The 12,796-nt window shown below is 33.3% G+C and overlaps 1 protein-coding gene across 1 annotated transcript; it reads right to left on the reverse strand.

Annotated features, from left to right (window-relative positions):
- Nucleotides 1-3,745: 3,745 nt before the first annotated feature.
- On the reverse strand, nt 3,746-4,869 carry LOC133869220 (uncharacterized). The gene is made up of 3 exons (XM_062306177.1): nt 4,690-4,869; nt 4,400-4,595; nt 3,746-3,939 (listed from the first exon to the last, which is right to left on the reverse strand). Exons 1-3 carry the CDS (start codon nt 4,867-4,869, stop codon nt 3,746-3,748), a joined length of 570 nt encoding a protein of 189 aa, XP_062162161.1.
- Between the last annotated feature and the right edge of the window lie 7,927 nt (nt 4,870-12,796).

The raw sequence follows: 12,796 nt of genomic DNA on the forward strand, positions 1-12,796 counted from the left end.
GGTTTTACCCGGGTACCCATGTAAAAACCGGGTACCCGGACACCCCGGATATCCGGGATACCCGGGTCCGGGCCCGGGTGTAAAAAAAGTAAAATCCGGGGGCCCGGAGCCGGATCCCGGGTTTTACCCAATACCCGGGAACCCGCTCCGGATTTACACCCCTAGTGTTTGTGTATTTTCTTGTTTTTATGTATAATTGCTTATGTGTGGCTTAGATTTTACTAGAATTTTATTTGTTAGGAGGCTGATTATAATTTTAGTAAAATTTGAGATTCTACATATGTAATTGTTTTTTTAAGTCAGATCCTTCTGACTTAAGAACGTGGGGGTATGTCCCTCATTTTTTGTTGTAGCCTTTGGGCATCTAGTTGTTAGAGCACTAGTAGCAGTTACCCTATATTGGTTCCCTTCCCTATATTTAGGGAAAATTTCATGAAAAACATCAAAAAACATCCCACAGCAGATGCCCTATATTTAGATGAGGGAGTTGGGAATGAATAGTGATTCTCTATGTATACATGTCTACTATTCATTCCCTATGTATTATTTTAATATAAAAGAAGTATAATTAATTGATATAGAGAAGAGAGAAAAAGTAGGAAAGAGAGAAAAAGAATAAAATAAGAGTAAAAAAATAATATTTAATTGATATAGGGAAAAATAAGGGAATCTATTGTGGAGTATTTTTTTATAGGGAAGTAAAAAGTAGTTTTGTTCCCTAAATATAGGGAAAATGGTTGGGAATCTGCTGCTAGTGCTCTTAGAGCATTACTAGCAGCTTCCCTACAAGGGATCTGTTTCCTAAATTTTAGGAAAAATTTTAAGAAAGTCAAAAAAACCATCCCACAGCAGCTTCCCTACAATTATCTGTTCCCTAGGAAGTGAACAGTGCTTCCCAATGCATTGGGAAGCACTGTTCACCTCTCATTCAATTGTTTATTCTAAAAATATAATCTCTCACTTACTTTATCTCTTTCTTTTCTTACTTTTAACTAAAGTAAAAGTAACAAAATAATATTTTAATGATATAGGGAAAAATGAAGGGAAGCTGCTGTGGGGTGTTTTTTGATAGGGAAGTAAAAAGTAGTTTTATTTTCTACATTTAGGAAAAATGAAGGGGAAGGGAAGGGAAGCTGCTAGGAATGCTCTTATAATAGCACATGCTATTTGTTCTAAAAAAAAAAAAGAGAAAAAGAAAATATCATTACTAAATTATTTAATTGAGGGAAATGCTAAACGTGACTCTTGTCCGTCTCACGTCCGTCTCTTTCCAGCGTGGCAAGACATTTCCCCCCAAATTTGAGAGCCACTCGGGTCAGCCAATATTCACAGTGCCAAAAGACATTTTCCCCCCACATTTTCTCCCTCCACATTTTCTCCTTCCCCATTTCCGGCGATCCCCCAGCAGCGGTATCTCCTCCATTTTCCCCCCAGATTTTCCGGCCGATTTCCAGCAGCGGTGCCAGCTTCCGGTGCCGGCTTCCGGTGCCAGCTTTTCCATTTTCCATTTTCCGGCGGCGACCCCTATTTCGGACAGAACCTTACCCCCATTTTCCGGCCAATCTCCTCCCTTTGCCGGCGGTGACCGAGCTCCCCGTCTCCACCACTGACCGAGCTCTCCAGTTCCAGCGCCGACTGATCTCAGCCCGTCTCCACTTCCTTGTGAAAGATAGAGATTAGCCATGATGGTGTCTGAGATCTACTTGTAGAACTAAAGATAGAGATTGGCTGAGAAAGGAAAAGCGAGAGCACTGCAGCCTGCAGGAGAAGAAGGTAAAACCATTTTCCGAAAACCCTAACTGTACGGACAATCTGTTTGATTTTTGATTGAGCCTTTGTCTACCTATCTATATCGTCATCATCCTCTGTATCCGTGCAAGCTGGTCTTTTGGTACTCTTTTTCTTCTTGCCTCAGATCCATGGAGGCGATTTCTGATCTTTTTGATTCTGGGGTTTTGAGCTTTGGATTTCTTTCTCTGTTTTGGAAAGATTGGTCTCTGTTTTTGAGTGTATTTTGGGTGGTTGTTGTTTTAGTATTGCTGTGAGAAGATCTGAGATAGGTTTTTGAGCTGGGTCTTTGCATTATGCTGATGTTTATGGTTTGAATTTTGATGGGCTGCTATCAGATTCTTGTTTGGTGGCTATAATTACTGTTAAGCTGATTTTGTGTTGCTTAATACTCTTGGTAAGGTTGCTATAATTATTCTTCATCTTATTTTTGTTGTTATTTAAAACCAAGTGAGTATCTTTAAGGTATGTACATCAGGGAAATTATACATGCCCCCCAGTTTTCAGCAAAATCACCTAAAAATATATACACTTGATCTCGGTTGGATAAATCTGAGTAATCTCGACAATGTACAAGAATCTGTAATCAGAATCCATAATCTTTCCGAGCTACCAAATCAACCAAAAGAGCGGGAGAAAGATTTAGTGAATAAATGCATGTCCCATTATCTTAGTTTCAGTACCAAGAAAAGCTACCGATATACATAAACAATCAAGTAATTAAGCCCCAGCTGAAAGTACTAACTAAATCAAATATTTGAACTAGTTTAAATAAATACATCCAAACAAAGTAAATCCCAATGTAATTAACAATTAACTCCAAAAACAACATCTGAGACTTGGGTTTGCACTGTTTTGTATTGTGGATTGTGATTTTTTTGGTAAGACTAGGAATATATGTGGGTGTTTTTGTTTTTGATATATATATAAAGAGCATAACAGAACTGATTGAGAGGTAGAGTTGTGGAAGCATCTCTTTCTTCCATATTTTGGACCTTAGCTGGAACAATATACTTACTGCTGATTATCGGACTGTGCATCACTATTTCATGTATTCTCATTTGAATAGAAACTGTTGATTATTTCAATGATTATTCCTTATTTCTTTTGTTTTTTTTCCCCTCCAGTTGTGATGCATACAGATGGTTTTGACTAGAAGACAAACACCCGTTGACGAGAGCTTCTTCACTGCCTCTAGATGACGTGAAAACGAATTCATGCTTTTACTTTGTTTGAAGAAAACTTTGGTTTACATTTTACTGATATTGGTGTATACCTTTTGACTGAGAAAATGTTGAGAATCTGCTTCTCTTTGTATTTCTTAGTTCTTTTTTTCCTAATGAAATTTTCATCTATGTAATCTCTTGATAGTTGATATACCTGGAAATTTAAGTTAAGCTCTTTGTGTAAAGGCATTTTTGATTTGGTGAAGGGCCTACCTACATATTTTGGGGTTAAATTATTTGTGTTTTGCATGAAGTCCGTGATCTGATTAACAACAGAAAGAAAAAGACCACAAAACAATTAAATGTGTGTGAAAGTTAACGAACTTCTGGTTGTATGGTTCACTTAGCATCTGTTGTGCAAAAACATGTTTGACCTTGAACAAGTAATGTTCTTATTCTTGATATCTGAAACTTGTGCCAATCATCCCTGTTCTGTGTTGCTCGTATATTTTGTTCATTGATGGGAAATTGATAAAATAATATATCCAGATTACAATGGTGTTTACTTATTATACATATTTTTGCATGTGGTCATGAGTTTTCTTTTGGCATGTGCAAGACTGCGGATGATGTTTCCCAATCTTTATTCATTTGAATTACATTTAATTCATAATTACAAACCAAAGTAATTACTCATATTGGAGTTCCTATCTAAATTGACAGTATCGGATATTAATTAGATATGTCTTTAGTTTAGTCCAAGTATAACTAATTAATATCAAATATTGAAGTCAAGTCCTAGAATCTGCTTCTCTTTGAGAATCCCTTTTATGGGAAAGCTTCAAGTTTCTCCAAAATGTCTCAAAAGTGTAAGACTCAGCCTCAAGAAGCTTCATCCAATAATTCTCAAGTATCACCAAAAACATGAGCTTCCAATTAAACCTCACAGGATTTAAACAAAAATTGTCTAAGAAGAATCCACCATCTACCAAAGCATAATGACATGATTTATGCAAAATGACATGATTTATGCAAAATCCACCATCCAACCAAAAGTTTAATGAAATAAGCTGTCATATTACATTCAACCAATCACCAATCACAAAATAACATTCCTCTTCTAAAATAAAAACCAAGTGACCACATTACAATCCAACATATCACAGTACATCCCAACTTGGTACATACTTCTCATTTTCTTTTAGTTTAACATCAAGTAAGTACCTCGAGATCCACCATAGCCACTAAGGCAAAAAACTAAAAGCAAAATGACCACTACTATTATAGCCCGAAACATCCAAAACATCGTCCCATTAGTGCGATACAGCTCCAGCTCCCGTCGAAGTCTAACATATTCATCATTATATTTTTTTTCAATCAGCTTCTCAAGTTTAACATATTCATCTTTATATTTTTTTTCAATTAACTTCTCAAGTTTAACATACTGATCATTACATTTTTTTCAATTAGCTTCTCAAGTTTAACATATTGATCATTATTTTTTGTTTCAATTAGCTTCTCAAGTCTATCACTATCTGTCTTTCTTCTATCGTCTAGGACTTTCAAGCGTTCCATTATCTTCGTCTCATACGTAGTCATTTCATTATTAGTCCATGCAAAAAAATCACAATCACCCGTTCTCTGCATAACAAAGAAAGTAAATTAATGTCATCACAATGCCATCACCTACTACCAATTAAACAAAGCATAACACAATATTAATTTCAAAAATTACCTTATAATTTTCACAGCCATACCATTTTCTGGCGATATTGGCATCAGTCCAAGAATACCTGACACGTGCAGGCACTCCACAATAACATAACGGACAAAGATTCAACAGGGAAACCACAATGCTAGTCATTTCTTGAGAAAAAACATCTTCTCCATCACCAAAAAGAACAAAGATCTCCATTCTCAAATTGACACTACATTAAATCACTACATTTAATCAATACTGAGTATTGGTTTCAAATTTGAATATACGGCCAGAGGGTTACTTTCCTGTCCTTAGGTGGGAACCCTAGATCAATTGGCTTGAAGGACTAACATTGGAGGCTATGAAACATAATAAAGGTTCCACTTCAGTTACAATCTCTGAAAGTGGAAATTTGGCTGGTTAGAAAAGAAAATTATTAAATTATTAAATAAGCAAATAATAGATAAAATAACCCCGTGCAGTGGAAAACAGAACAATGATCAGAATCCTTACAGCATATGTTCCTTCATGGATAAAGAGCACAGGAAAAAAAAATGTATCACACAATCAAAGCTAAGAAGCAAGAGAAGCAAGAGAGCCCAGGAATTGATTCTCCATAAGCAGGAAAAGAGCATCAAATCCAACTGTTTTACTGAGAAACATTTCGCGAAAGAGGCGAAAAGCAGTGAACTAAATTTCAGAGAAAGCAAGCACATGCCATAAAATTAAATGTGAGGAACAACTGTGTATTTGTTAACCAAGGGAGTCTTTCCCTCAACAAGAAATTCAATACCCAACCAAACTAAGGATAAAAAGAAAAAAATTTCTCACCAACCAAACTAAGGATAAAAAGATAAAATTTTCTCAGAAAATGAAAGGAGGAAAGGAAAGGGAAAGGGTATACAGCAGATTTGTCGACGGTCTACTGGGTCGGAGATCCGCGGTGCTCAGAGGCGGCGCTCGGTCTGCTGGGTCAGAGAGAGGAGCTCGGTCGTGGGTGCCGTTCGTTTGGGGTCGACGGTCTGCTGGGTCGGATTTCCGGTCAGCGGGCCGGTCTGCTGGTTTCGAGGGAGGGACTCCAAGAGGGAGCGAGCGGCGTCAGCGTCGGCAAGTGGGTCGGATTCCGGTCGGTGGGGGAGAGCACGGTGGGAAATGGGGGAAATTTTGAAAATGAAACATGAGAATGGCGACATCTGCGTTTTGAATCTTTTGATTGCTTTTTTTTTTTTTTGTTTAAAAAAAAACGAAAAAAAAAAAATTGACACGTGGAAAAGAGACGGATGAGAGACTGATGAAAGCCGCATGCGTAGAAGCTCTCCTCATCCGGTCCCTATTTCGCTGCTGCCAGGGCAGAGCCACAAATTTTTGATCTGAACTTTTATATATATATATATATATATATATATATATATATATATTTCATTTACATGTGGGAACGCAAGTTTAATGTAAAACAGAAACAGACAATTTTAGACTTAGTTTCATATTAAATTATAGGAAAAACTATAGATATTCTCTCAAACTACCATTCAATTGTCAATGTATCCTCAAATTACCAATTGTGTTAATGTCTCTCCTTAAAGTTTCAAAAAATGTCAATGTCCCTCTTAAGACTAACAAAAAGACAAAAATGACCATAAATATTTTTGAATAAGACAAAAATGTTCTTATAAATTTGAAAAAAAAAAAACTAAAACTAAAACTAAAAAAAAAAAAAAAAATGAAAAAATAGCTGAAAATTATAAAAATAATTTTTTTATTTAAAAAAAAAAAAGGAAAAAGAAAAACCAGCTTTTTATTAAATTTTTTAAAAAAAACAAACGAAAAAATAACTGAAAATTATGAAAACATTTTTTTTTCTTTAAAAAAAAAAAAAGAAGGAAAAACCAGTTTTCAATTTTTTTTTGTATAAATTTTTGTTATTTTATATTTTTTAATAATTTTTTTAGTTTTTATTTTATTTTAATAATTTTATGAAGGATATTTTTGTCATTAGAAGGATATTGACATTTTTTGGTAGTTTAGGGGGGGACATTGACACAATTGGTAGTTTGGAGGGTACATTAACAATAAGGTGGTAGTTTGAGAGGGTTGCATGTATTTTTCCCTAAATTATAAGTTATAATTGTATATAAAAATTACATGTGTATAAAACTTCCTCTCAAATTAAATATAAAAGTTTTCTAGTTTGCTATAGACGTGTACAAAAATATATATATATATATATATAAAAAAAAAAAAAAAAAAAAAAAGCTTGACATCTCATTCAAATTATGCTTGACGATTGTCATTCATCGAATAAAATTCATCTATTCTCATTTCTGTAGTAAAATTTTTAGCAATTTCTTTCTCAATATAAATTACTAATTAAAATTATCTACTAAAAATGCATCTTCTATCTAAGGGTGAATAAGTCATCATTGACGTACGGGGCCATAATATAAAAAATAATAATTTTATAAGGATATTAAAATTTTTTAGGGTTGCCGAAGACCTCCCAACTATTAAGGTAAGTTCGCCCCTTACTCCTATTGCCCGTAGGGCTCCTAAGAGCATTCACACTCGACTAGCCAAATGTTATATATTTTAGCTAATTAAAGTGAAAATTTTGATGAAAATGAAGCTACATTCGGCTATTACTTTAACCAAAAAATGGGTGAGCATTCACAACACATAAAAGAAATTTTTAAAAGATTCATTATATATAGAAACATCATATAATGAATCCAACCAAACAATCAAAAGACTTGTTTGTTTACTTTAATTTCTAGCACGTGTTCTGCATGCCGGTTGACACAAATATAAATATCATAGAAGGAATCCCATCACATGCATGCATATCAATTTGCATCACAAACAATTGAAAGGTCCCCTGAGAAATCAAAATAAAGACAAGGAAATAAAATGTTAACAACTGTGTCAATGAAATCTACCCCTGCATTATCTATTGATGTCACACAAAATACAAAGTTCTTCAACTTTGCCTATTTAATTTGACCTGTCGTTTCTTGGTGTATGTAAAGAAACAGAAAATAACATAATAAAATAAGTTAATCACACAGAACTAAGATATAATTCATAGGCTGAAACGGCTAAGATAAATTTCCATTCTAAAAAAAGATATATAGAGTACATGCATAGATTAGTTTTTTTTTTTTTTTTTTTTTTTTTTTTTTTTTTTTTTTTTTTTTTAAAAAAAAAAATCCACTTAAAACTCAAAACCTTAATACACTTAAATCTAAGGTTAAAATTTTTTGACACATGACCTGTAAACTCGATATGAAACCAACATGAAATTATGGGTTAAGATTAAATAATTTGACCTATTTAATTAAATGAATTGGATGGATTAGATTCGATATATATAATTTTAGGCCCATGCTTCAAAAATTTTACAGACACATGTATATATAAAATAGAGACAAAAAAGAAAAAGAAAAAGAAAAAGAAGAAGACTTCCTCACCTTCATCATCAGGAGTGCTTGTGCTTCCATGTACAAAAGCAAGATGAGTACAATAAATTAAAGCAAAAATATAAGGAAGAAGTGTTGTGGCCATCATCTCCTCTACGTACCGATAGTAAGGCTGGGCTTGTTTGATAAGTTATAGAACAGTAACAGCATTAGATAGTAAGGCTGGGCTTGTTTGATAAGTTACAGAACAGTAACAGCATAATGCTGTTACTGTTTATGTACTTTTTTTTTTTTTACTTTATTATATTTTTTACCACCAATCAACATCAAAACATTCTCACTTTTTTCACTTTTTATATCACATTAATAATTTTTTATTACTATTCAAATAAAAAAAATTCACTACAATACAAAACTTTTTCACTTTTTTATACAAATTCTTTTTATTTTATATCACATCATCACTTTTTACTAATTCTAAAACTAACAATCCACTACTCTGTTATGTTATGTACGTGTCTTTGCCAAACAAGTCCACTATTACACGAGCTGCGCTTAATTGCAAGAGCTGCGCAGAAAATGTCATTACTAAATTATTTAATTGATGTTACTCGAGGGACCCTACAAAAAATGGAGTCTTTAACGTCTTTTTTATTCACTGCATTTTGCAAAAATGCTGTTAATTGCATAGTATCACTACCTTTTATAAAAATGACTCTTTCAATTAAGAGATAGAGTCATATTTTAGTTAAGTCGTTGAAATCAGGGTGTTTAAGTCATTTTTTCTACTACCCTTTATTAAAGTGATGTAATATGTAGAGTTTAATTAGCAACTTTTTGATGAATTTTACGTTGCTTTATCATAAAGGTCTCCTAATTTTCTTATTTTTTGTCCTTTAAAATATATGGCTACTCATCGAAGAGATAGCGTCACTTTGCAATAGGCGTTGGTTTGAAATTCATTTGAGTTACTTTTCGTCCTTTTACTTTCAACTAAATAAATTTTAATAAAAAATTGAAACAAAAGACGCTGGTTTAAAGCAAAAGACGCAAGTGGTTTTATTTTTTTGAATTCTGTAAAAACGGTTGTCATACACTCAACGCCAACTGTCCAACCATTAATCTTTAAAGATTAAATCCTAGCCATCTGATACCTTCAATCTTGACCATTCATTCCTCAAATAACCCTATATTTTTTCTTCTTCTTCTGCACCGTTGTTGGATGAACTCCCAAGTCCAAGTCAGTAAAAAAAGTTAAAAACTCTCCACTCTTCCTCCTTTGCAGTTCCGACTTTGTCAACCTCACCCTCGCCTTCGCCCTCGCCGCAGATGTTCCCGGCGGTCAAGTTCTTCGCTTTCTACCACAAGACCGGCCTCCTCTGCTACAATTAAGCTCGACTCCGCCTGCTTCGTTCGCACCACAAACCCCGTCTCTAAGCTCGAACTCCATGATGTCTCCAGCGCCGACGAGAGGAAACTCCTACTCGACCTCAATCTCGTGAGATCTAGTCCAAAAGCTAGCGAAGATTGTCTCAGATGATGTCATCTACAGTTTATTTGATTTTTGAATTCTGTAACAAAATCATTGTCAGATGAGTTTCATTGTTTGTAATTCCAAATTCTTTTTTAAGTAATTTCAAATTCAATTGTAGATCGTGTATATTTGGTTATAAATAGAATGTAGGACAGAGTCCTCAAGTGTGCCATTACAAACATATCTACAGTATTTTATTATATGGTTTGAGAGTGAGGTTCGATTTCATCAGTTTTTAATTTTGAATTTTCTGTTTGGCTTCTGAGAAATCTGAATTTTTTTTTTTTAATTGTTATTACAGATTAACGTCGTTTTACATAAAAAAAAAAAAAAAAAGCCTAAAAACTTAAGGTCGTTTATGTTGACGCTGCCTTTCTAAACGTAGCTAGAGTATAAAAACTCACGTCCCTGGAAAAAGGGTCACCAAATTATGCAAGACGTTTCTCAAACGACTTGAAGACAAAGAAAGACGTTTACATCTTTAGGACGTGAGTTTCTGATGTTTGGGGTTAAAAAGTCACAGAATTTTTTCTTAGACTAAAGGCTTACTACGCTTTACAAGTGTCTTGTTTAAAAGGTCATACATTATTTTAATGTCCTTTTTCTTTGGTTTGGGGACTTTTTTAAAAGGACGTAAAGGCCTTCACATTTAAGAGACACGGACTGTTGTACGTGTATGTACCATGCATGGTTGATAATTAGTATATATGTAATATATTTGACTCTCATGCAGTCATATATATATATATATATATATATATATATATATATATATAATATATAGAGAAGTGCTTAGTTGTACACTCTCATTTCACTCATATCCCACCCTTGTGTACTTGGACCAATAATGTAAGAGATAGTAGAGAGAGTATAGTGGGACCCTATTTTTTAAACAGTATTATTGGTCCACGTAGATAAAGGTGGGATAGGAGTGGGATAAGAGTATACAACCAAGCATTTCTCATATATATATATATATATATATATTTCATTTATGTGTGCGAACGCGCTAAAATAAAAACAGATAACTTTTAAACTTAATTTCATAAAGTTATGAGTCATAATTATATATAAAAATTACATGTGTATAAAACTTCCTCTCAAATTAAATACAAAAGTTTTATAGTTTGCTATAGACGTGTATAAAAAAAATAAAAAAAGAACTTGACATCTCATTCGAATTATGCTTGACGATGGTCTTTTATGGAATAAAATTTATCTATTCTCGTCTTTATAGTAAAATTTTTAGCAATTTATTTTTCAATATAAATTACTAATTAAAATTATATATTAAAAATGCATCTTCCATCTAGGGGTGAAAAAGTCATCATTGAGGGGGCCATAATATAAAAAATAATAATTTTATAAGAGTATTAAAATTTTTTTGGGTTGCCAAAGACCTCCTTAACCATTAAGGTAAGTTCGCCCCTCACTCCTGTAGCCCGTAAGGCTCCTAAGAGCATTCACACTTGGCTAGCCAAATATTATATATTTTGGCTAATTAAAGTGAACATTCGATAAAAACGCAGAAAATTACTTTTTCAAATCGTAGGTAAGGGAGTGAGTTTTTGAAAACGTAAAATTTTAAAAGTTAACATGCGATTTTAAAGGCCAAATTGTGATTTTACCAAACATTTAACTGCGTTTTTAAAAATTATTTTTTCAGATCGTAAATTTTTAAATCATACTTTTTAAAATCACAAAGTCAAACGAATCCTAAACTACCTCCTTTGGCATTTACCACTGCTTCTTCATCCAGCTCTTTAATCTCTTTGGGAGCTACTACATGTCGTGATTCATCGAAAAAAATTCTTTCCCCGAGATCCTTCGGTGGTGAGGCTAAGCTACTCTTCTCTCCATCAAATTTGTCAAGGCAGAAGGCATTAATAACATCATTTTATAGGGTAATTCGCAAGTGGTCGTTTCTGTACATCTTTATTAATTATGAGCTTATGCATGATAGACTGGCAATTGGAACCCTTTATAATAGAAGCCTGCCATCTCTTCGAGTGCATTTCCGATTGGTCGTCTAGAAAAGTTCATCGTAACGCTAACTGTCTTGTGCATAATCTTGATAGATATGCCGTCTCACATCAGTGGGACCCCATTTTCCAACAATCGCAATCCAAGGAGGGCTTGTCTGCCTTCATTTTTACTTTAATTCCAAGTCACACGTGGCACACATGCAATGGCTTCCATTTTCCGTGGACCCTCTCATCCAAGCTTTACAACCAAACTTCAGACGAATCTCCTTCCCCATGGATTCTCTCAGCAACGGGAATATCGATCACACTTAAAAATATGAATATGAATATTATTATTACTATTATTATTATTATTATTATTATTATTATTATTATATGCATATGTAATATGAATGATTATAGACTGAAAATCGAGTTGTTTAAGTTTGTGAATTGAGGTTATGAAATAGTTAAAATTACTATTTAAAACTTTGCCATTTGATAATATTATTAAATTATCAAGAATTGATAATAATAATTATAAAAAAAGATCTATTGCAAATATGAGTTGATATTTTTTTTAAAAAAAAGTTTTATAACTAAAAAAACTAATTTATTTAATTAGCTTGACGAATATGATTTTAATTACAATATAATAACTAAGTATTAGGATGGTTTTATCTAGGATAAAAAAATTAATTATGAGCTTATAATAAAAGTCCGCCATCTCTTCTAGTTCATTCCAGATTGGTCCTTTAGAAAAGTTCATCATAGTGCTAACTGTTCTATGTATAAACTTGCTAGCTAGATGTGTGAAAGCATTCACATTTTTGCCTTGCCTCGTGGGAGTTTTGTACCCATTAGTGATTTCAACCCTCCTTAGGCAGTAGCTCCCCTCTGCTGGTTTCTTGTTTTCTCTTTTGTTATGGTGTTTTTCTTGTTTTGTTCTCTTTGTCTATTTGATCATCATAAGAGGAAAAAAAGGAAAAAAAAAAAAAGAAAAAAGAAAGAAGTGATCGATCGATGCTTTCTTATTGATACTCAAAGTTATTTAAACAATCCTTACAATGAAAATAGACCAACATTTAGTTATCATCTAGGATAACCATTCCTAATAACATGACTTACTCCTAATTAAGACAAGCAATGTAACAACATTACGCTTATATTACCAAAAATAAAGATTAACTGGATAGAGATCTAGGACAACTTACTGTAGAAGAATATCCAAG

Source organism: Alnus glutinosa, chromosome 5 (genome assembly GCF_958979055.1).
Source record: "Alnus glutinosa chromosome 5, dhAlnGlut1.1, whole genome shotgun sequence".
Lineage (NCBI taxonomy): Eukaryota > Viridiplantae > Streptophyta > Magnoliopsida > Fagales > Betulaceae > Alnus > Alnus glutinosa.